Source organism: Neolamprologus multifasciatus, chromosome 10, assembly GCF_963576455.1.
Source record: "Neolamprologus multifasciatus chromosome 10, fNeoMul1.2, whole genome shotgun sequence".
NCBI lineage: Eukaryota > Metazoa > Chordata > Actinopteri > Cichliformes > Cichlidae > Neolamprologus > Neolamprologus multifasciatus.
The window spans coordinates 1,168,942-1,189,580 of NC_140448.1; the positions used below are offsets into that span (position 1 = coordinate 1,168,942).

The following is a 20,639-nucleotide window of genomic DNA, read 5'->3' on the forward strand; positions in this document are numbered from 1 at the left end:
ATGATTTGATATTTTTCACTCATTTAGGATCTTTAATGACTTTGATGGTATCGAGATTGTCAGTACTGGATTAGGATCAAAGCTGACCTTCTTTAATGTGTCTGATGGAGATTATGGCAACTACACCTGTGTTGCCATCAACACACTTGGGAGTTCAAATACAAGCTTCCTTCTGTTTGGTAAGTACATTTATGATACTTGACAACAGGAACTATAACTAAGATTGTGCAATATGTCAGATTTGTACAAACGTTGTTGTATGCGGTCATTTTATTTTGATGTTTAGTTGCTGCATTCGACCGTGTCCCTCGGGGTGTCCTGTGGGAGGTGCTACAGGAGTATGGGGTGTCTAGTCCATTGCTACGGGCCATTCGATCCCTATACAACCGTTGCAAAAGCTTGGTTCACATTGCCGGCAATAAGTCAGATTCATTCCCGGTGGGTAATGGGCTCTGCCAGGGCTGCCCTTTGTCACCGATTCTGTTCATAATTTTTATGGACAGGATTTCTAGGCGCAGCCAAGTGGCGGAGGGCTTTCACTTAGGTGGCCTCAGAATCTCATCTCTGCTTTTCGCAGATGATGTGGTTCTGTTGGCTTCATCGGGTGGCCTCCAGCTCGCACTGGAATGAGGATCAGCACCTCCAAATCTGAGGCCATGGTTCTCAGCTGGAAAAGGGTGGAGTGCCCACTCCGGGTCGGGGATTAGTTCCTGCCCCAAGTGGAGGAGTTCAAGTATCTCGGGGTCTTGTTCGCGATTGATGGGAGAAGGGAGCCAGAGATCGACAGGCGGATTACTGATGCGGATGCTGCACTGGTCCGTCGTGGTGAAAAGAGAGCTGAGTGTAAAAACGAAGTTCTCAATTTACTGGTCGATCTACATCCTTACCCTCACCTATGGCCACAAGCTGTGGGTACTGACCGAAAGAACAAATGAGCTTCCTCCGAAGGGTGGCTGGCCTCTCCTTTAGAGATAAGGTGAGAAGTTCAGCCATCCGGGAGGGGCTCAGAGTAGAGCCGCTGCTCCTCCACATCGAAAGGAGCCAGCTGAGGTGGTTCGGGCATCTGACAAGGATGCCTCCTGGGCGCCTCCTGGGTGAGGTGTTCCGGGCATGTCCCACCGGGAGGAGGCCCCGGGGCAGACCCAGGACACGCTGGAGAGATTATTTCTCTCGGCTGGCCTGGGAACGTCTTGGCGTTCCCCCAGATAAGCTAGAGGAGGTGGCTGGGGAGAGGGAGGTCTGGGCTTCTCTGCTTAGGCTGCTGCCCCTGCGACCCAGCCCCGGATAAAGCGGAAGAAGATGGATGGATGGATGGATAGTTGCTGCTAATCAGGTCACTCTTGCAGTGGTCCTCATTATCACTAAGCTGGGTCTTTGATCACTGTCACATGTAGTGACCAGAGTTGCACTCTACAGCCCAAGATGGTACTTGTTATGCTGCTGTGGAGCCTCTCAAACCAGAACCTGCAGCCAGTGGAGAATTTTTTTGTGTACTGTACACTGAGCTCACCAAGGCTGCAAAGCAGAATAAGTCACCGAATACAGTCCAAGACGGTTTCATTAACCAAGTACTACCCTGGGTTCATGTCTTTAACTTTAACACTATCTCCACTGTTCTGTCCTCTGTGAAGTTATAAATCTCACCAGAAAAAAATGAGAAGTGGAGAGTTGCATCTTATTTTGAAAATGTATTGGATTCACTGTGCTGTTCCTGTGTCTGACATCATGTCCTCTTCATCTGCTCCTGCTTATTTAATATGGCTTCCATCAAAAATAAGGCCAAAATATAGTCAGTGAGTGAATAGCCACTTCTGGGACTAGACTGATAAACGTTTTGTTGGCATGTTTAAGTCTATGTTTTGGCTAAAGTTCTAATTTGTATAATTTGTTAGATCCCAGGTTAGGCTTTGTTTGTTTGTTTTGTCATGATAATATATGTGTAATATTATACAGCAAATTAAGGGGACTGCTGAGCATACACCCTCGTGTGCACAATCATGGCTTATTTGTGTGTGTGGCTCCTGAGTTCTCTGCTCACACACAAGGAAAATAATTAGAATAGAATAGAATAGAATAATCCTTTAATTGTCCCACAAGGGGAAATTTGGTTGTAACACCAGCCAAAAAGACACATATACAAACAAACAGTACACAGGACACGGAACAGAAACATACACAATTTTTCTTACGTATTTACATTAAGGACAGTGGTTACTAAATACAGAGAGTACTGTACAGTTATTAAATTAAATAAAAATAACTACAGGTAAGAGGCAAACCAGGTTGAAGTGCGAATTGTGTGGTAATAAATACCTGTGCTATACATATAAGTCTATAGAACTCTTGGAAATCAGTTATCAAGCCTGTGTGAGCTTTAAATACACTGTTCTCATGTAAACATTAAAATTCTTTCTGAAATCATACTGCAATGTCTGAATAAAGCCTTAAAAATTATTTATATGACAGACGGCCATTCAAATAATAATAAAAAAAATTCTTTACACATCTGATGGAAGGTCCTTGTTACACGTTGCATTGTTAAAGGGTCTTTATTTGGAGAGTTTGCTGTTCTTAAAATTTTGCTTACTTTATTTGTGGTACTTAAAACACAGTGTTTTGCCTTTAGGGCCCCACCTTTGCTTTTATAAATGGGCGTTGCTGCTGTTTTGTCAGTTGAACTGTCTGAAACTGATATCATTATGTTGCTTTTCTGTTTCTGACACGTTGCTCTGTTCAATTTGTTTCCCTGGTATAGTGGTAATTGAACCCACTAGCTCAACACTTTTGCAAGGTTAGTATTCAACACCAGCATGAGCGTCAGCTGTCGAGAATCAATAGTATTAATTGCATGCTGGAGCCTGTGGAACATTGCCATTTTCACAATTGTAAGTTAGGCTGCATTAGAATTTCAGAGACGATGAGTCTCTGCTACATTTGAAAAAAAGTGAAATCATTTGTCTTGGCTTTTTGAACCAGTCAAAATTGCACTTTAACCTTCTGTGGTTTTATTGAATTGACATGTTAGAGTTCTTGTGTGGTATGCAGGATCTCTGAGGACGGTGAGCAGCAAAGGAAACTGACATATGCAAATCTGTGAAAATGGTCAATGAAGTCTGTTTCATTAACTGTGTTTCATCTTTTTCTTCTCAAACCTAACTGCCTCTCTGTGTGACATCGGCTTCATTTTGATTCTTTGCATGTGCTTTTCCTAATGTAAGTATTTATTATGTTTGTTTGTTCTTCTGTGATCCATTGTACCAATATTTGCTGCATTTTAACTGTACATGCTACAGAAGAAAACCAAACAAAATTGCAAATTTCTTGTGTGAATCTGTGCACATTTTGAGGTCCAGCACGTTAACGTGTGAAACTGCAGAGATAAACACCACACCTACTTTGCCATTTGATTTGTCCTTGTGACTGCGACCAGCAGTCCATTCACATAACAGAATTGTATTAATGACTTTGATTTGGACTATGACTATGAGTGATTTTCATTATTCTAATTAGCAGTAGAGAGGATTAGGAATAATCCACTGTGGAAGGATAATTGGATACATGCCCCCAAAGGAAACTTGTGGAAAGCCAAGGGAAATGAGTAGTCATTGTTTTACCAATTTCAATGTAAAAATGATCCAAAATCCTTTTATAATACACTCATTTAGAACTTGCCTCATCCCCAAAAAGGGCATGATGAAAATATTACATACTTTTATTCATAAAATGCATCATGCAATACTTTGGTAATTTTAGCAATGTGTAAAAATATCAGTGCTGGAATACTGCATTTCAATTTGAATAAGTGTTTTAAATCACTTCTCAATCCTAAGAATGTCCTTGAAAAAACAACCTTGCTGAGCACGGTTCATTTTTATCTTACTAAACCTTTGAGCAGTTCATGTCATCTTGAAGAGTTTTCCTTTAAATATAGTTTTTTGACAGTGTTGTTACTTCCTCACTGAGATTACTTCCTCACTCTGCTTCTCTTTGTTCATCTTTCATTATCATCCAAACTTCATAACACTATTCACTGTTATGTGCTAAATAAATCAGATCCAAAGATGAATGATGATGATTAATTTACAGTTGCTACTTACAACAAATTCAGGAAAAGAATGCATCGTAAGTGATGTTCAAAAACAAATTACAAACACAGTTTAACAAAAAAATAAACTGTAATAGAATCCTGAGGGACTTTAAAGTAGGATCAATGGCATTTATCACTTGCTTTAACTTAAAACTTCAGCCAGCACGACTTTTTAACACCAGTTTGATGGACATTTTGACCCTCTGGCATTTTCAAAATCCCGTAACTCTATTAAAATAAAACCTGATCGTCTCAAATTTCATAACTTTTTTTTTTTTTTTTTTAAAGGGATTATTTATCAAATTTGGAATTTTGGAATGTTTGGGATCAAAAGAAAAACAAAATGTCCACTTTTACCTAGAACCCACCTTTGACTGTTATAACATCAGCCAAAAGCTAGTTATATGTGACTGATAAATAAATATATAGGGGACTGTAGTTAGATTTAAAAAAAAGAAAAAGAAAGATTACTACAGGCTGAGTATGGGATTTTGAGCAGAAGCAGGGGGAGTGCGTAACCGAAAGTATGGAGAAGTGGCAGGTTGCTTTCTCTTCTGAGCAGCATAGGAATTCATACCTAAAGTGAACAGAGAGTCTAGACTGTGGAGAACTAATCCAAACAAATGAATAGTGAAATCCAGAGCACATTAGTAAAACAGGTTTTAGGCCTGACCCGGACAGCTGGGGAGGTGAAGCTGCAGATTGAGAATTGGGGAGCAGTGTGAACACTGAATCGGAGGCTGCACTTTGGTGATTTTGAGGCAGATGTAAAAATGGACGAGATGATCAACTTGGACATTACTACTTTTACAATAATAATTTAAAATGCTTTTTTTCCCCCTTTTGTGTAGCCTGCGTTGAGATCAATTTTAAAATGTAAACAATCAGCTGAGGGGTCAAAATCACTCCTCCTGGCAGTTACAGTGTTAATTACTGTGTTCCCAGATTCTCGCTATGCAAATATCCTGCATTTCTTTTTCCTAACTCTAAACCTTAAAAAATCTTATGTTTTGTGGAGAAACAAAATAAGGTATAGATAATACAGTTAGTCACTTTTTCAGGCTCTTGGTTTAAGTCATTGTTAACTTTATCAGTATTAACACATAATTGTTGCCATACAGTCTGTGGGTGTGCATTGTCAAACAACTTTTTAAAGCACATTCTCAATTTCCGTCAGCTGAATGTGTACTGAATTTTTGCTGATATTACATTACATTTTGTAGCTATGTAATATTTCTTGTTATGAATGCAAAACTGTTTGCAAGATAACCCTAAACCTTTCTATGGCCATTTGCTGGAACATACCATCAAAGACACAACCAGGTGTCCCTAAAATTGAACTCTAATATATTGTAGCAAAAACTTCTGCATCAAAATTGCAGTACTGTCTTCATGCCATCTTATTAAGATGACATACAAACCATAACAACTGTTACAGCTCTTATTACTCTTTAAGTTGTTGTTTAAAAAAACACAATTATGTTTGTAATGCTGGATTGTTCACAGACGGGAGGTTTATTAACTTACTTCAAGTACTGACACACCAAAAGAAGAAAACTCCTTAGTGGTGAAACTTACCCAGATGTTTTTCCTCATTCTATCTCCTGTTAGGACCGAGAGCAGTTCAGGATGGCAGCGGCGGTGCAATGAGTGTGCACTCACACAACTGTCTCCTCTTCATTATGATTCTGTCCTTCCTGCTTAGATTTTGAAGATAAATTGAGTTGAACTCCAGTGTTTTGTGTGTGTGTGTGTGTGCCTGCGTGTGTGTATGCGTGTGAGTGTGTGTATGTGTGTGTGTGTGTGTATGTGTGTGTGTATGCGTGGGAGTGTGTGTGTGTGTTTTTTTGTTTTTTCCAACTGAAACCATAAACTGATGCACATTAAGTGCATGATTTAATCTGCACTGCATTGATGTTGACCCGCTAAACAAGTATGTCATTGAGGGTCTTTTTTTTTTTGAGATTTCAAGGATGTAACAAATGTTTCACCTTTTAATTGAATTTTGTTGGATATTTTTCTCTTTGAATCATATTATTCTGGATTGTGTCTTTTTACCTGTGATTCTAAAAAAAAGATTTTTAAAATGGTGTCTCTTATTTTTAAAAAGTGTCTCTTAATCAAATGGATTTGTCTTGAATTTAACCACACTGAATATTCATGTCTATTCCAGGAAACAGCAAATTTACAGCAAATATAAGAAGTGAATTCTAAATACCTCAAAATTAACCTGAAAGAGTCAAACACAAGGTTGCCCTGAGGCTGAAAACCTGGTGTTATCATATTTTAATGTGTAATAATTATCCTTTCGTCTGGTTGTTGAAAGCAAAATTGTAGTATTTTTGTTCCCACCATTATAGTGATATATTTGCACTTGTGCTATGCTAATCTTTTTAATTATATTTTTTCAATTATGTGTAGTTTTAAATATTTTTAAAACGGGAAATATGAACTTGTAATTATTTGGGACGAACCTCTTACTTTCATCTCTTTGTCATTTTTTGTTCTTTACTCGTACTGGTTGTATACAAAAATGTTTTCAAGATTATTATAATTATAATTATGTTAGACTTTAATATTTACAGATGGAGGGAATGCTAGCTACACTTGTATGGAGTGGACATCTGACTTAAGTAATGTAGACCTATTAATGCTATTGATATTTGTTTAATATCATACCATGTATACATGCTCTAGAAATTGTTCCTGTTTATGTTCTAAACTAGCACTGGAGGATTACAGAACAGTTGTTTTGAGTAGATTAACACAAAATAAACTCTTTCTGCATGTATTTAGACACAAATAACCCAAAGACTATATTTCATATACTTCCTGTTTTTCAAATCACCAAACAAAGACCCTAATTTTTAAGTATTGTCTTCTCATTAACTTCAGAGTAAACTAGAGGTCTTCATGGGTACAGAAATGTCTGTCTGTGCAAAAATGTACCACAGTGAATTAAAGTGGAATGGCCTATTTTTTTAATATTGACCCAGAAATAATATAGAAATAACACCTGGGTTAAAAAAAAAGGTCAGAAAAAATAGGTCAGAAATAAAGACTATATGTAAAACGTGGCATAACTGCAAATGAGCATTTATGCCACTGTGACATAATTGCTCATTTGCAGTCTTAAGAGTTCCTTTTTCATTGACAACCTGAGGAAATTATTCACTACCATACAATAGTAACTTGAAGCATACATTGTTTCATCATTATCTGTAAATTAAACTATAATGCACAAAGTGAAGATCATATTAGACTGAAGATGTATTGAAAGTAGGAACTGAGACCATAAACTTATAAGAAAAAGGTTGAATTAGCAAACATTTTGCAGTAAAGACTTTCAGACTTCTGTTGATTTGGACTTTATAAATTAAGCAATTATTCTTAGCCTATTAGAATGAAAGCAGATTTAAGGTACTTTTGCTGCCACTTCACGATTTAGACTTATAGGCTAAGACCCATCTTTAGTATTTTGTCCATTATCCAGTCCTATACAGATCTACTGACATGGGTAGACTCGTGAAGACCTTTAGAGTAAATGTGTTGTCTTTTGACACGAGTAAAATACAAAATCATTGATACTCTTAAACCAAAATGTACAGTATAGGAGTCAGATTGTGAGATATTGGTCAGAAGATTTAATAATTTTAGACTTTACTGTAGAGTATGCAAGCCAACTGCAATAACTGAGACTGATTAAAGGTCTCAGCAAATAGGCCACAACAGTTCTTATCACCTGATATATAACTTGCATTAACAGAAAAGACAGAATATATGAGAAAACCTGAAAATCATATGTTTCACTATGGACAAACATCAGTGCAGGCAGAGTGTCACAGGCAGCAAACAATCAGCAGACCTCCTTTACCATATTTTATTGTGAGCATGAGAATTTTATGCAACAATCTGTAACCTCTCACAAAATGACAGGAAGAATTAAAGCTGGTAATTTCTCTCTTTCATATCTCTCAATTTGAAAAGAGATTTGTACCAACTGGCAGACTGTACTTAACATGGGTATGCTTTTTTGTTATTTAGTGACAATAACAAAAAATGTACATCTGGTATTGAACTACTGGCTTTTGTAATGAGAAGGATTGTTTGAAGACATTGTGCATCCCTTGCAAAATGCTGTTTGTTTTTACTGTCAGTTTCTATCAGAGTTTTGCAGTTGAAGGTTTCCATTAACACTGCAACAAACAAAAACAGTGAATTAAAACAAATTACTATGTCTGTTTAATGATGGAAGATGTTGCCTTTCTTATCTTCTGAAAGTTCATCACACCTAAAAGGAGGAAAGGGTACACAAAAGCAATGACCTCTGTTCTTTTAATATACATTTTTTGCCCCCTTTCTCAGTCTTTTCCCTCTTGCTTGTGTCAGCACCACTGAGGCCCTAGTCCATCATCCACATTCCCCTACCTCTATCTTTCTTTTCTTTCCATGGTTTTTGGGGATAACAACCTTTTTACTTCTTGATGTGAAAAGAAGAGCCAACATCCAAATCAGAGAGGCATGAAACGGGTCGTTTTAGAAACTGATCAGGATAATCATGACCTGAATCTGACAGGCTAATCATTGTTTGTTTTCACATATCAGAGAGAGGGAGGGACAGAGCGAGACTGCAGAACATTATTTATCTCTAGCACTCCAATGTTTGGAAATGACATGGTAATTATTCCATCCTGGGTTGAAAGAAGGCACTACCAATCACACGTCTATCCTGCACAGTCATTTTATGACAAAATTCACCACATTTAAGATGGACTCACATCAGATCACCTCCTAGGGAAGTTTTTGCAGTGATCCATTCAATACTACCTATAAGCAAATGTTTATCATCTAGCCAGATTATTTAATAGCGCAGCAATAAACACCTGAAAGTCTTATTTAGATTTTCCAGTATATTTGCTGCTGAGTACTTGCTCACACTTAGTAGCACATGTACAGTTTGAACACTATCTCACAAGGTAACCGAAACTGTGAGAATTAAAAATATGACTTTAGAACTCTACAAATTTTTTATATCAAATATACCTGTTTATGAACTTGCAGTAAAATCTCTCACCATGGATAAAATTTTGCAAATTGCTTAACACTGAGCTAAGAATGTGATAAAAATCTTGATGCATTCTTAATCATCCAGGTAAGAAAATCCCCAAACGCTGATTCTGTTCATGTGGACATAACGCTTTCAGTGGGAGAAATGTTTCGTCACTCATCCAAGTGACTTCTTCAGTCTCAGCTGACCCCACCTTCTTCAAATCAAACAAAATTGATTGCAAACATTTGTGCTGGTTTGTGCTTATAAAATGTTAGTTTGTAATGCTTTTGTAAGAACATTAATGAAGGTTTCAAGGTCAAAAGCCCGTATTTACCTTTTCTAACAAAAAACATCCCTATGTTGTTCTGATTAATTTGTATTTTGTTAATGCTTAGTCTATTTTAACTATTACTGTTAACCTTTTTTTTTTTTTTTTTACTTTTGAGACTGTGATCATGATAAAAATATCATGGTTTATGTTTCACAATGTTTTCACAATAAAGAAAGGTGCTGGGTGACCTTGGATGACCTCTAGGAACTTTTATTAATATATTTGAAATTATTAAATTATTATCTATTAACAACCAGAGACCAAAGACTATTCTTCAATGGCAACTGATCAGTGGCCATCAGTACCATTCATAGAGAGTTGGGGAATGGCTGCCATCACAGCATTGTAAGATAGCGAAAGATGTACCCTTAGGCTCCTTCCTCGATTCAGAGATGGTCTTTCCCTTTTCAGGTAAATGGCCTCCTTTACTCCCCACTCAAACCAGCACTCCTCTCTGTCCAGGATGTGTACCGGTACAGCTTCATCCTACAGGTTAGTGGAAAGAGTATGCACCAGCCTGTAGGATTATATAGACTGCAAAGTTTTGGCCTGATGAGTTACCTCTTGTTGTGCCATCTACTTTGCCAGAGGTTGTTTGGTTTCCCCGATGTATAAATCATGGCAATTCTTCTGGCACTTAGCAGTGTACACTACATTACTCTGTTTGTATCTGGTGATTTGATCCTTGGGGTAGACCAATTTTTGGCGCATTTACTCAAGGCCATCTTGATAGGATGTTTTTCTGCTTCCTTGGCTGCTGTATCTGTGGGGATGGTGTTCGCTCTATGTTGTACCATCCTGATGACAACCAGTTTTTGCTTTAGTGGATGATGAGAGTTAAACCTTGAATACTGATCCATATGTGTAGGTAGACGGTACACATCAACTTTTAAATGACCCCCATTACTGATGAAAATCTTACAGTGTAAGAAGGCTAGTCTGTCATTTTTCATATCCTCCCTGGTGAACTTGATGTGTTTGTCTACCGAGTTAATGTGATCAGTGAATTGTGGTACATCCTGAGATTGTCATCCACATACCTGAGCCAATGACTTGGTGGTTTTCCTTACCTGGATGCATCAAGACATTTTAACCCACTTTGGCAAAGACTGCCTAAAGCTACTACATGAGTACGAGCAAACAGCAAGTAAGATAGCTGACTCCAGGAACCACCTGACATTCAGCCTCAGATGCAGACAAAACAGGATTACTCCTAAAATTCTGCCAATGAGATCATAAGTTCAAGGCCTCCAAGAAACAAAAATCCCCCAGAAGGCACAGAACACAACTTTTTGGGAACGATAAGTATCATCCATGATCAGAGGATGACATAGAGAAGAGTCAATGCCTGTCAGATCATTGTTGGAAATCCGACTGGATTATATTTTCTTAAGCTTTCGTGTTGGTCTGAGATGTACAAAGCTAAGAGTAAAAGGTAATTTTAATTTCATTGTTCTCAAATCCCTGTTGTTCCAAACACAGAAAAGGGAAAAGCATGTGGAGAAAACCTATGCATGCTGCCTCTTTACAGGCTTATTTTGGATTTTTTTTAAAGCCTTTTGTATTACCTAGTGCCAGTGTTCTTGATGCATTATGGACATTGTCATCCTCAAGGTTAGACAAGCTGGCTTGCAGAGCAGTTAAATAAAGACAGTCACATTGTTTGTTGCAAGGCAGTGTAATGATTTGTGCCACACAACACAGCTAATTTCCCATTTAATACACATTTAGTTGAAAAACCAAAACAAAAATCTTTCTTTGTCCTCATGTTGTCCAGTTGTTCTTATCTAGGTTCGCTTTAATTCAAATTCAAAACTTTTAATGATCCCTTTAATGTGACTACTATGGTTCAAGGGTTTGTGCTAAAATAGAAATGGCATGTGTTTTGGACAACCTTCCAGCTAAACTTAATGCAGACGTATTTATATTCATCTTTGCAGACTATTTTGATTGTTCAAGTCTTTGAACAGCTTCATGATGTCTGCAGGTTTCTGTTTTGGAATAACATTTTGATTGTTTCCTGTAAGACAGCCACAGGCAGCACTGGCTAACAGTGAAGAATCATAGCTACATTAGCTTGATACTTAATTAATTTTCAATTCTTGGACATTCAAAGGAACTACACTAGTTTGAAATACATCTGAATTATCCTTTAAGTAAGAAGTCTGACCTTGTGTGATGATTACAGTGTTTTGCTAAATGTCATTTTTTTTATAAATAAAATAGAATTAAATTGAAATTTAATTTAATTATTCATTCCCTTTAGTAATTAAAAGTCAAAAACTGATTGTGAAAGACTGCACTATTACATTTAGTTTTTAGAAAATAATTGAAATATTTTTTTTGTCTTGTCACTCTTTTCCCTTTATCTTTTCTTTCCCCTCACCCCAAACCAGCCTTTGCAGATGGCCACTCTTCCCTAGGCCTGGTTCTGTCAGAGGTTTCTTTCGTTAAAAGGGAGTTTTTCCATCCCACTTTCAAGAAGTGCTTGCACTTAGGGGGTTGGCAGATTATTGAGATTTTCCCTTTAATGTTGTAGGATCTTTACTCTACAATATACAGTATAAAGCACCTTGAGATGATTGTGGTTGTTTTTGTGCTTTGGCGCTATGTAAATGGAACTAAACTGAAACGAGTTGGATTAAAATTGATTCTTTTTCCACATGCTATGCACTTTCAGCAACTGCACATAATATGCATCTCTTTCAGGCAAACTCAACACAGCAGGAGCTGACATACCTATTTAAATTGGAAATAAGCAACCACAGTAACAATTAATCTCTCAGACAAATTGAAGGCAGGCATATTGCATTTTTTGTGTCTGCACTATGTTAGAGCAATAGCTACCAATTCCCACCAAGCATGACTTTAAAAAAAATTATATGCAAGTCCTAATCAAGCCAAACCTATGACAAAATCCAGGCGAATGAGCAGAGGATCTTAGAAATACCTATTTCTGATCCTGAACCAGCATTCATTTATGAAAACGCACTGAGAAGTGCTGGATACACATATTTTTTTTTGTTTCTGTGAGCCAATTTTGAATCACAGCCCACTAAGATTTGTAATTTGGAAGCATTGCATGTTCATGTTTATATGACCAATTACAAACATCTGTCTCAGCTGCCCGGAGATTATCTTAGCAGATTCATGACATTGTCTCACAATATGTTGGGATTCATTTTTGGATTATTTACATGACTAAAATTCTACCCTACACTGAAAAAAAGGCCATGTTTGATTTACTTGATTCAATAGTGGACATTGGCTGCACACAAATGTTTTGCTTTGGTAGAAACTTAAACAACTGAGTTAAATCAACACAACTTTTTCATATTCAATAAAACTGTGCATTTTGTGTTCATAAAACGCGATTGAAACATGTTTAGATTAAGTAAATTGAGCTCTTGGAATATTTTAATCCTTCACAATTTTGTCATTTTATTTCAACACTATTCAATAACTTTTACCCCAATACTACTTGGTCACTTAAATACTACTTGAAGGTAGTTGTATAGAGTTGTTGGTCATATGTATTTTATTGATGAAAAGTGTGTGCTCATATTTAAGGCTGACAGTAATAAAATGTTGTCTCTTAATATCTTGTGATTTCTTGTCTTTATTTAGTGTTAATGGGTTGTTCAGAGTAAATAGTGATAGGAAGAAATCAAATTGCTGGCATGCTGCACCGCCAATAGACTAGTGATGGGATTTCCGGCTCTTTCGGTTCGGCTCACTAAAAAGAACCGGCTCTTCAGGTTGTTTTGTTGCTTTAATTAATTAATTTATTATTAACAATAATATAAAATTATGCACAAAAGGAATTACTAATGTAAAAAACATTGGTTTTATTTATATATGTTTATATATAAATATTTACGGTGGCCCCTAGAGACAAAGCATGTACAAACTCCAAAGCACGTACAAACTCCAAAACACTTTTCTAGCATGAACTGAACTTCCAAAACAGAGCTACCTAGATCACTTAAATTACACAATTGACAGCATATGTGTATTGTTTGTGTATTTATTAGAGATGGACCGATCCGATATTACGTATCGGTATCAGTCCGATACTGACCTAAATTACTGGATCGGATATCGGAGAGAAATAAAAAATGTAATCCGATCCATTAAATATAAAAAAAAACACCTCACAAAATTTGCGACATGGCATAACTCGGCTCATAACCGTAGCACGTTGGAGCAGTGTGGTCACGTGATAGAGCTGCTGTGTGTATTTGTAGCCTGCTAGCAAACATTTCATCTCCGAGGAAGTTATCTCAGAGAGAAGTAAAGCAAGTGCGTAAGTTCATCTCTGAATGTTTGTAAAGCATTCCCGCGTTAAGCTTAACAACCGATATATAGAGCAACTGCCTCTCTCTCTCTCTCTCTCTCTCCTGCTGCTACTTCAATCATGAAACTGCTTAATCATCAGCTGATCGGCTTTTCTGTCGCGACTCCGTCTCTCTTCTTTGTTTTTGGCCCACTTTGCACCAGAAAGAGGAAACCAGCTGAACAACAGCAGCACTATTAAGCTTGATAAGCTGTTGTTATAATTTATTTAATATTACTTTCTAGACCAGGATCTTTTTCTACGTAGCTGACGGCTGGTAACTGTGCAGGGGCGGATCTAGCAAAGTTTAGCCAGGGGGGCCGATAGGGCACAAAGACATACTTTTCTTTCTTATTCTTATTTAAAATATCTAGCTTTTAATTATTTTATAATTATCTGAATCTTACACCCAAAGTTTTAATCTGATGTAAAATGTATAGAAGTCCATTACTGTATATAGTAACTGTTAAGTCTAATATACCCTAGTAAGCTGTAGTACGTTTTCCTTTGGGAAAGTACCATCTGTGAATTCTGCAATTCTGTTGAAGAAAGTTGTTGAATCTATTTAATTATTCTTGAAAAATAATTTATTTCTGTGAATTTTTTTCAACCTGCATCAAATTAAAGTTGATTACATTGATCATCATGAGGAAGAGGGTGGTTCCCTATATTCTTTTGCTGGGAGTTTGCAACCCTATTAGTTAGGTTGCTTAATATTTCTGCTAAGTACTCTTTAAAATACCAGAATAGGGAGGATGGAGTAGGTTTAACTTTATTAGATTGATCAGTGTTGCTGATCTATGAAATATTTTGGGTGCAGTGTATTTTTTACATACAGGTATAACAGAATAGCTTTAGTGTTGTTGTTTATTTAAACTTGAGTATGAACTTGTACAAAATGCAGCAAGATATTAAAAAAACAGTTTTATTGATTAAAAAACACACTATATCGGATTCATATCGGTATCGGCAGATATCCAAATTTATGATATCGGTATCGGTATCGGACATAAAAAAGTGGTATCGTGCCATCTCTAGTATTTATACACAAGCACTCATATATATTCAAATAATTAAAAAAAAACCTTTAACATTTACCTGTTATTAACACACACCAAATCCGGTTGTTGGTACTTGCTGGCTTGTGTAGCCACTAGGTAACAAAAGGTCAACACTGCGCCTAGCATCCTGGAGCACTTCTGTTGTCTTTTGCATTTGTTTTGAGTTTTTATGTGCTTCTGGAGTTTTTACGTGTTTTGGAGTTTTCACGTGCTTCGGAGTTTGTACGTGCTTCAGGGTTTGTACGTGCGTGTTTTGAAGTTTGTACGTGCTTTGTCTGTAGGGGCCACCCTAAATATACTTTTATTTATTCACTCCACATAAAATGTAATAAATAAATCATATAATACAAAAACCAACATTTCAACTTTTAACTATTTAAATTTTCAGCTTTTTCCTTTAAAAATTTTAAAGTGAAACAACACAAAACACTGCAAACCACAACACAATTAAATATAAATTAAAATATGAAAACAAAAAGAAGATGCATATTCTCTGTCATATGGACCTGCATGAATAAACTTTCTGAATCCTTTATCATCTGCAACTGAAAATAGTTGTGGATGATTACTATACCTTTCTAATGTGACGTTGTTGTCCCTGGCTCTCTCTCTCTCTCTCTCCCTCCCGCTCTGTTGTTCCTGTGCTACTGAGTGTAACTACCGCCCCTCCCCCCTCATCCCAGCGTAAAGCACAAGGCTTGCATGCTGAGTGAAGCAGAAAAAAAGTGTGAGAGAGAGGGTGAGAGAAAGAAAAGAAAAAAACCCCACGGTTCGCGTCGTTCATGTCTAAGAGCCATTTTGTTTGCGACCGACACATCACTACATTAGACTTTACCATGAAAAAAACTGCAAGATCCTCTACAATTGGATCAAGTCAAGTAAGGAACAAGTCAAACTTATTGATTTTCTTATCCCTCAGAGGTCCTGACCTTGGACTGAGCTCATTGTCGTATGCCTGCTACATTACCAACAACCACTAACTGTAGTTTTTTAAATCACATAAATATGTCTTACAGCCTGCACACAGTATTGTCTAAGTGTACTGGTACATCAATAGGGGTGGGTTTTTATAATCGATTTATCGATTAAAATCGATTCTGGCTTGGATTACGTAAAATCGATTCATTAAAATCCTGAATCGATTTTTTTAATATAAATTTATTTTGCCCGAAATGCCAGAATCTCTGGTGAAATCTCACAAAATTTCAACAACCACCAAACAGCTAAAACAGTAAATGAGAGCAGGAACACGGATTCTGCACATAGACTTAAACACACAGCGCAGCCCGAGGATCAGAATCAGTTAGATGTCGAATTTCTCACAGTCGGGGCTGAAAGCCGACAGCGCGCTGATTCTGATCTGTCGGGGGTCTGCTCTTTGTGTTCACCTCCTTTATGCGCTGATTCTAAAGCTGTTAGTTTGATGTCTCTCCAAACAATATTGACCGAACCAGCAGCAAAAGAGGATCCAAACTACGCTTCACATAAACATCGTCATGTATTCACTCTTACTTTTACTGTTTTGCTTCGACCACGATGCACAGCTCTCTCTCTCTCTCTCTCCCTCTCTCTCTCTGTCTGTTTTCTGCATTATTCGCTTGCTTGTTACGCACAAGTCTACCGTTGTTTACAGCGCTATCGGCCGACTTTTTTTTTTTTCTGTTTTATATACTTCCGAAAAGAAAACCTAATTTCTGCCGTTCAATGCTGAACAAATTTAAAATTTTTAAAATTATGCAAAATGAAAAACGCTTAGCCATGTCTCTAATAAAACCGCTGTAACTTCAGAGGTAATGTTCATATGTTGATTAATGGTTTTCTTTCGTTTTTGATGTACTGCAGAATATTTTTATAAAATCCCAGGCCAGGAAAAATCACCTTCATGTGTTTCTGTGTTTTATCTTCAGCTACTTTGACACAAAGGCATCTGCTGTGATACCTTTGATAAAGTCTTGCGTGTGTCAGCTTCCTTTTTATAGATACAAAAATATGTAAATGTACTAATCTGAATTATAATATTTCTGACTGTCAAAATTTCCCATATTCAAATCGAAGTGAATCGAATCGAATCGAATTAAATCGAATCGTGGATCGAATCGATTCTGGACCTTGTGAATCGGAATTGAATCGATTCTAAAAATCAGTGACGATACCCAGCCCTATACATCAATAATGTATAACCACAGCTGGACATCACCCATAACATTCTGAATGTGTCTTTCTTCCTCAGCTATGAAATCTACTATAACTGCAAGGAGAAGCATTTTTCTATTCTCCTTCATTCATATTGAAAATAAATGTACTGGAATCTTTGTTACTAGGAGAGATGCTTGTGACCTGAAGAAATACTTCTACACAACTGGGTAATAAATAATGTAAACCCGTGTCTATTATGAGCTCAGCATTGTAGGTTTTGTGCTTTTTTGTAAGCAGCGACAGAAACCCCCAACTAAAGAAATGCTTAGCGGTTAATACCCCACAGCTCTACTTCAGTCTCAACAAATATTTAATTCATGCAAACATCTGTTCTCTGCTGCTGAGGGCTGCTCATTACATTAGAGACTCAACACAGTAAGGCTACTTAAAAGATGAAAGTGTTTTCTTAGCCTTTTGTTAAAGGTCAGTGTTCCTTAAATCAAAGTTAAATGTGTAATTTAACAACTGTGAAAATGAGTGAACGAATACTATTAAGCTTAAGTCACCTAAACTATCATATTAAGTAAAAGCTGTTAAGTAGTGAAGATGCTTTATTCACTCCAAATATGTTTAAATCTGGGTTATATGAGCAGTGACTTTTACGAAAAGGTAAACAGAGCTACTTATAAGTGCTTTATCCATCCATCCATCCATTCACTTCCACTTGTCCTTTTCAGGGTTGCGGGGGGTGCTGGAGCCTATCCCAGCTGTGCTTTATATTTAGTTTAATGTCCTGCATGTGGTGGCTATTCTGTGAGGACCACATATCTCCCAAAAAAACAAACAAACCTGTTGTTCATGAACTAAAACAAAGGCCTATACCTTGATGTTTTTAAACTATATTGACTATATTAATAACAAAAAAAATCAGCTGCATTAAAAAGCTTAACCACTGTGTTTGTTGGCCTCAGAACTCACCTTTGAACTGTCACTGGCTACAACAATGAGATTACGTAAAAACATCCCATTGGTACTATAAATATAAAGCCTGGAAGAAACTGGACATTCAAAACTGTGTTTACCTTTATGAACTGTTATTATTATCCACTATAAATAAATGCACTGTCGTCATTTGGAACCTTGCGTGTGAGCCCTGCTTCTACCTTGACAAAGACAGGATGTTTTTTATTTTAGAGATTTTGGGCAAATGGAAGAAAACAGAAGAAAACACAGCTCCTCCGTGAATCGCAACCTTATCGTGGTGGAGGGGTTTGTGTGTCCAAGGGATCCCAGGGGCTATGTTGTCTGGGGGCTTTTGCCCCCTGGTAGGGCCTCCCATGGCAAATTGGTCCTGGGTAAGGGACCAGACAAAGAGCGATTCAGAAGACCCTTATGAAAAAAACACAGAGGGAACAGTTTACCCTGCCCGGGATAGGGTTACCGGGGCCCCGCCCTGGAGCCAGGCCCGGGGAGGGTGCCCGAGGGCGAGTGTCTGGTGGCCGGGCCTTAGTCCATGGGGCCCGGCCGGGCACAGCCCAAAGAGGAGACATGGGCCCATCCTCCCGCAGGCCCACCACCCGCAGGAGGCGCCATAGGGGTCGGGTGCATTGTGTGCCGGGTGGCGGCCAGGAGCGGAGGCCCTGGCGGACTGACCCCTGGCTGCCAAGACTGGCAATAGGGACATGGAATGTCACCTCTCTGGTGGGGAAGGAGCCTGAGTTAGTGCGTGAGGTTGAGAGGTACCGGCTAGATATAGTCGGGCTCACCTCTACGCATGGCTTGGGCTCTGGAACCAGTCTCCTGGAGAGGGGCTGGACTCTGTCTCAGTCTGGAGTTGCCCCTGGTGAGAGGCGGCGGGCTGGGGTGGGTATTCTAATATCCCCTCGGCTTGCTGCCAGTACGTTGGGGTTTTTCCCGGTGGATGAGAGGGTTTGGTCCCTGCGCCTTAGGGTCGGGGAACGGGTCCTGACTGTCATCTGCGCTTATGTGCCGAGTGGCAATTCGGAGTACCCAGCCTTCTTAGAGTCCCTGGGGGGGGGGGGGGGGGGGGGGGGGTGCTGGAAGGTGCCCCACCTGGAGACTCTGTTGTCCTGCTGGGAGACTTCAATGCTCACATGGGTAACGACAGCGAGACCTGGAGGGGCGTGATTGGGAGGAACGGCCTCCCTGATCTGAACCCGAGCGGTGCTTTGTTATTGGACTTCTGTGCTAATCACAGTTTGGCCATAACGAACACCTTGTTCGAACATAAGAGTGTCCATAAGTGCACGTGGCACCAGGACGCTCTAGGCCGTAGGTCGATGATCGATTTTGTAATCGTATCACCAGACCTGCGACCATATGTTCTGGACACTCGGGTAAAGAGAGGGGCTGAGCTGTCAACTGATCACCACCTGGTGGTGAGTTGGATCAGGTGGCGGGGGAGGACGCTGGACAGACCTGGTGCACCTAAACGCGCAGTGAGGGTGTGCTGGGAACAACTAGCAGAGGCCCCAGTCCGCGAGATCTTCAACGCACACCTCCGGCAGAGCTTCAACAGCATTCCGAGGGAGGCGGGGGACATTGAGTCCGAATGGACCATGTTCAGCGCCTCCATTGCCGAAGCTGCTGCATTGAGCTGCGGCCGCAAGGTGGTTGGTGCCTGCCGTGGTGGTAATCCCCGAACCAAATGGTGGACACCAGAGGTGAAGGGAGCCACCAGGCTGAAGAAGGAGTCCTATCGGGCTTGGTTAGCCTGTGGGACTCCGGAGGCAGCCGACAGGTATTGACAGGCCAAGCAGAATGCGGCTCGGGCAGTGGCTGAAGCAAAAACTCGGGTGTGGGAGGAGTTCGGAGAGGCCATGGAAAAAGACTTTCGGACTGCCTCGAAGAGGTTCTGGCAAACCGTCAGGCGTCTCAGGAGGGGAAAGCGGTGCTCTACCTGCATTGTGTATAGTGCTGGCGGAGCGCTGCTGACGTCGACTGAGAAAATTGTCAGGCGGTGGAAGGAATACTTCGAGGACCTCCTTAATCCCACTGACGCGTCTTCCGAGGAGGAAGCAGAGTCTGGGGATGAGGGGAATGACCCGGCAATTTCCGGGGGCGAGGTCACTGAGGCAGTTAAACAACTCCTTGGTGGCAGAGCCCCTGGTGTTGATCAGGTCCGCCCCGAGTTCCTGAAGGCTCTGGACGTTGTAGGGCTGTCCTGGTTGACACGCCTCTGCAATGTTGCGTGGAGATCAGGGGCAGTACCCGTGGATTGGCAGACCGGGGTGGTGGTCCCCATCTTTAAGAAGGGGGACCGGAGGGTGTGTTCCAACTACAGGGGGATCACACTCCTCAGCCTCCCCGGGAAAGTCTATGCCAGGGTGCTGGAAAGGAGAGTTCGTCCGCTAGTCGAACCTCGGATGCAGGAGGAACAATGCGGTTTTCGTCCTGGTCACGGAACACTGGACCAGCTCTTTATCCTCTCGAGGATACTTGAGGGTGCATGGGAGTTTGCCCAACCAGTCTACATGTGTTTTGTGGACTTGGAGAAGGCATTCGACTGTGTCCCTCGGGGTGTCCTGTGGGAGGTGTTGCGGGAGTATGGGGTGTCTGGCCCATTGCTACGGTCCATTCGATCCCTATACAACCGTTGCAAGAGCTTGGTTCGCATT

The 20,639-nt window shown here is 39.5% G+C and overlaps 1 protein-coding gene across 10 annotated transcripts in view; it reads left to right on the forward strand.

The window, feature by feature from the left end:
* ntm (neurotrimin) overlaps nucleotides 1-13,067 on the forward strand; it is a 384,314-nt gene extending 371,247 nt beyond the window's left edge. For 6 of the 10 annotated variants that reach the window (XM_085173860.1, XM_085173854.1, XM_085173853.1 and 3 more), the window contains 2 exons: nucleotides 28-179; nucleotides 287-2,575. In XM_085173860.1, coding sequence (XP_085029986.1) covers nucleotides 28-179; nucleotides 287-630 — 496 coding nt within the window. In that variant the 3' untranslated portion in view covers nucleotides 631-2,575. Of the gene's footprint in view, nucleotides 1-27; nucleotides 180-286; nucleotides 2,576-2,755; nucleotides 3,214-5,698 lie in introns of those variants that run through there. The other 4 variants (XR_014876329.1, XM_085173856.1, XM_085173858.1 and 1 more) reach the window with 4 other exon arrangements.
* The last annotated feature ends 7,572 nt before the right edge of the window (nucleotides 13,068-20,639 follow it).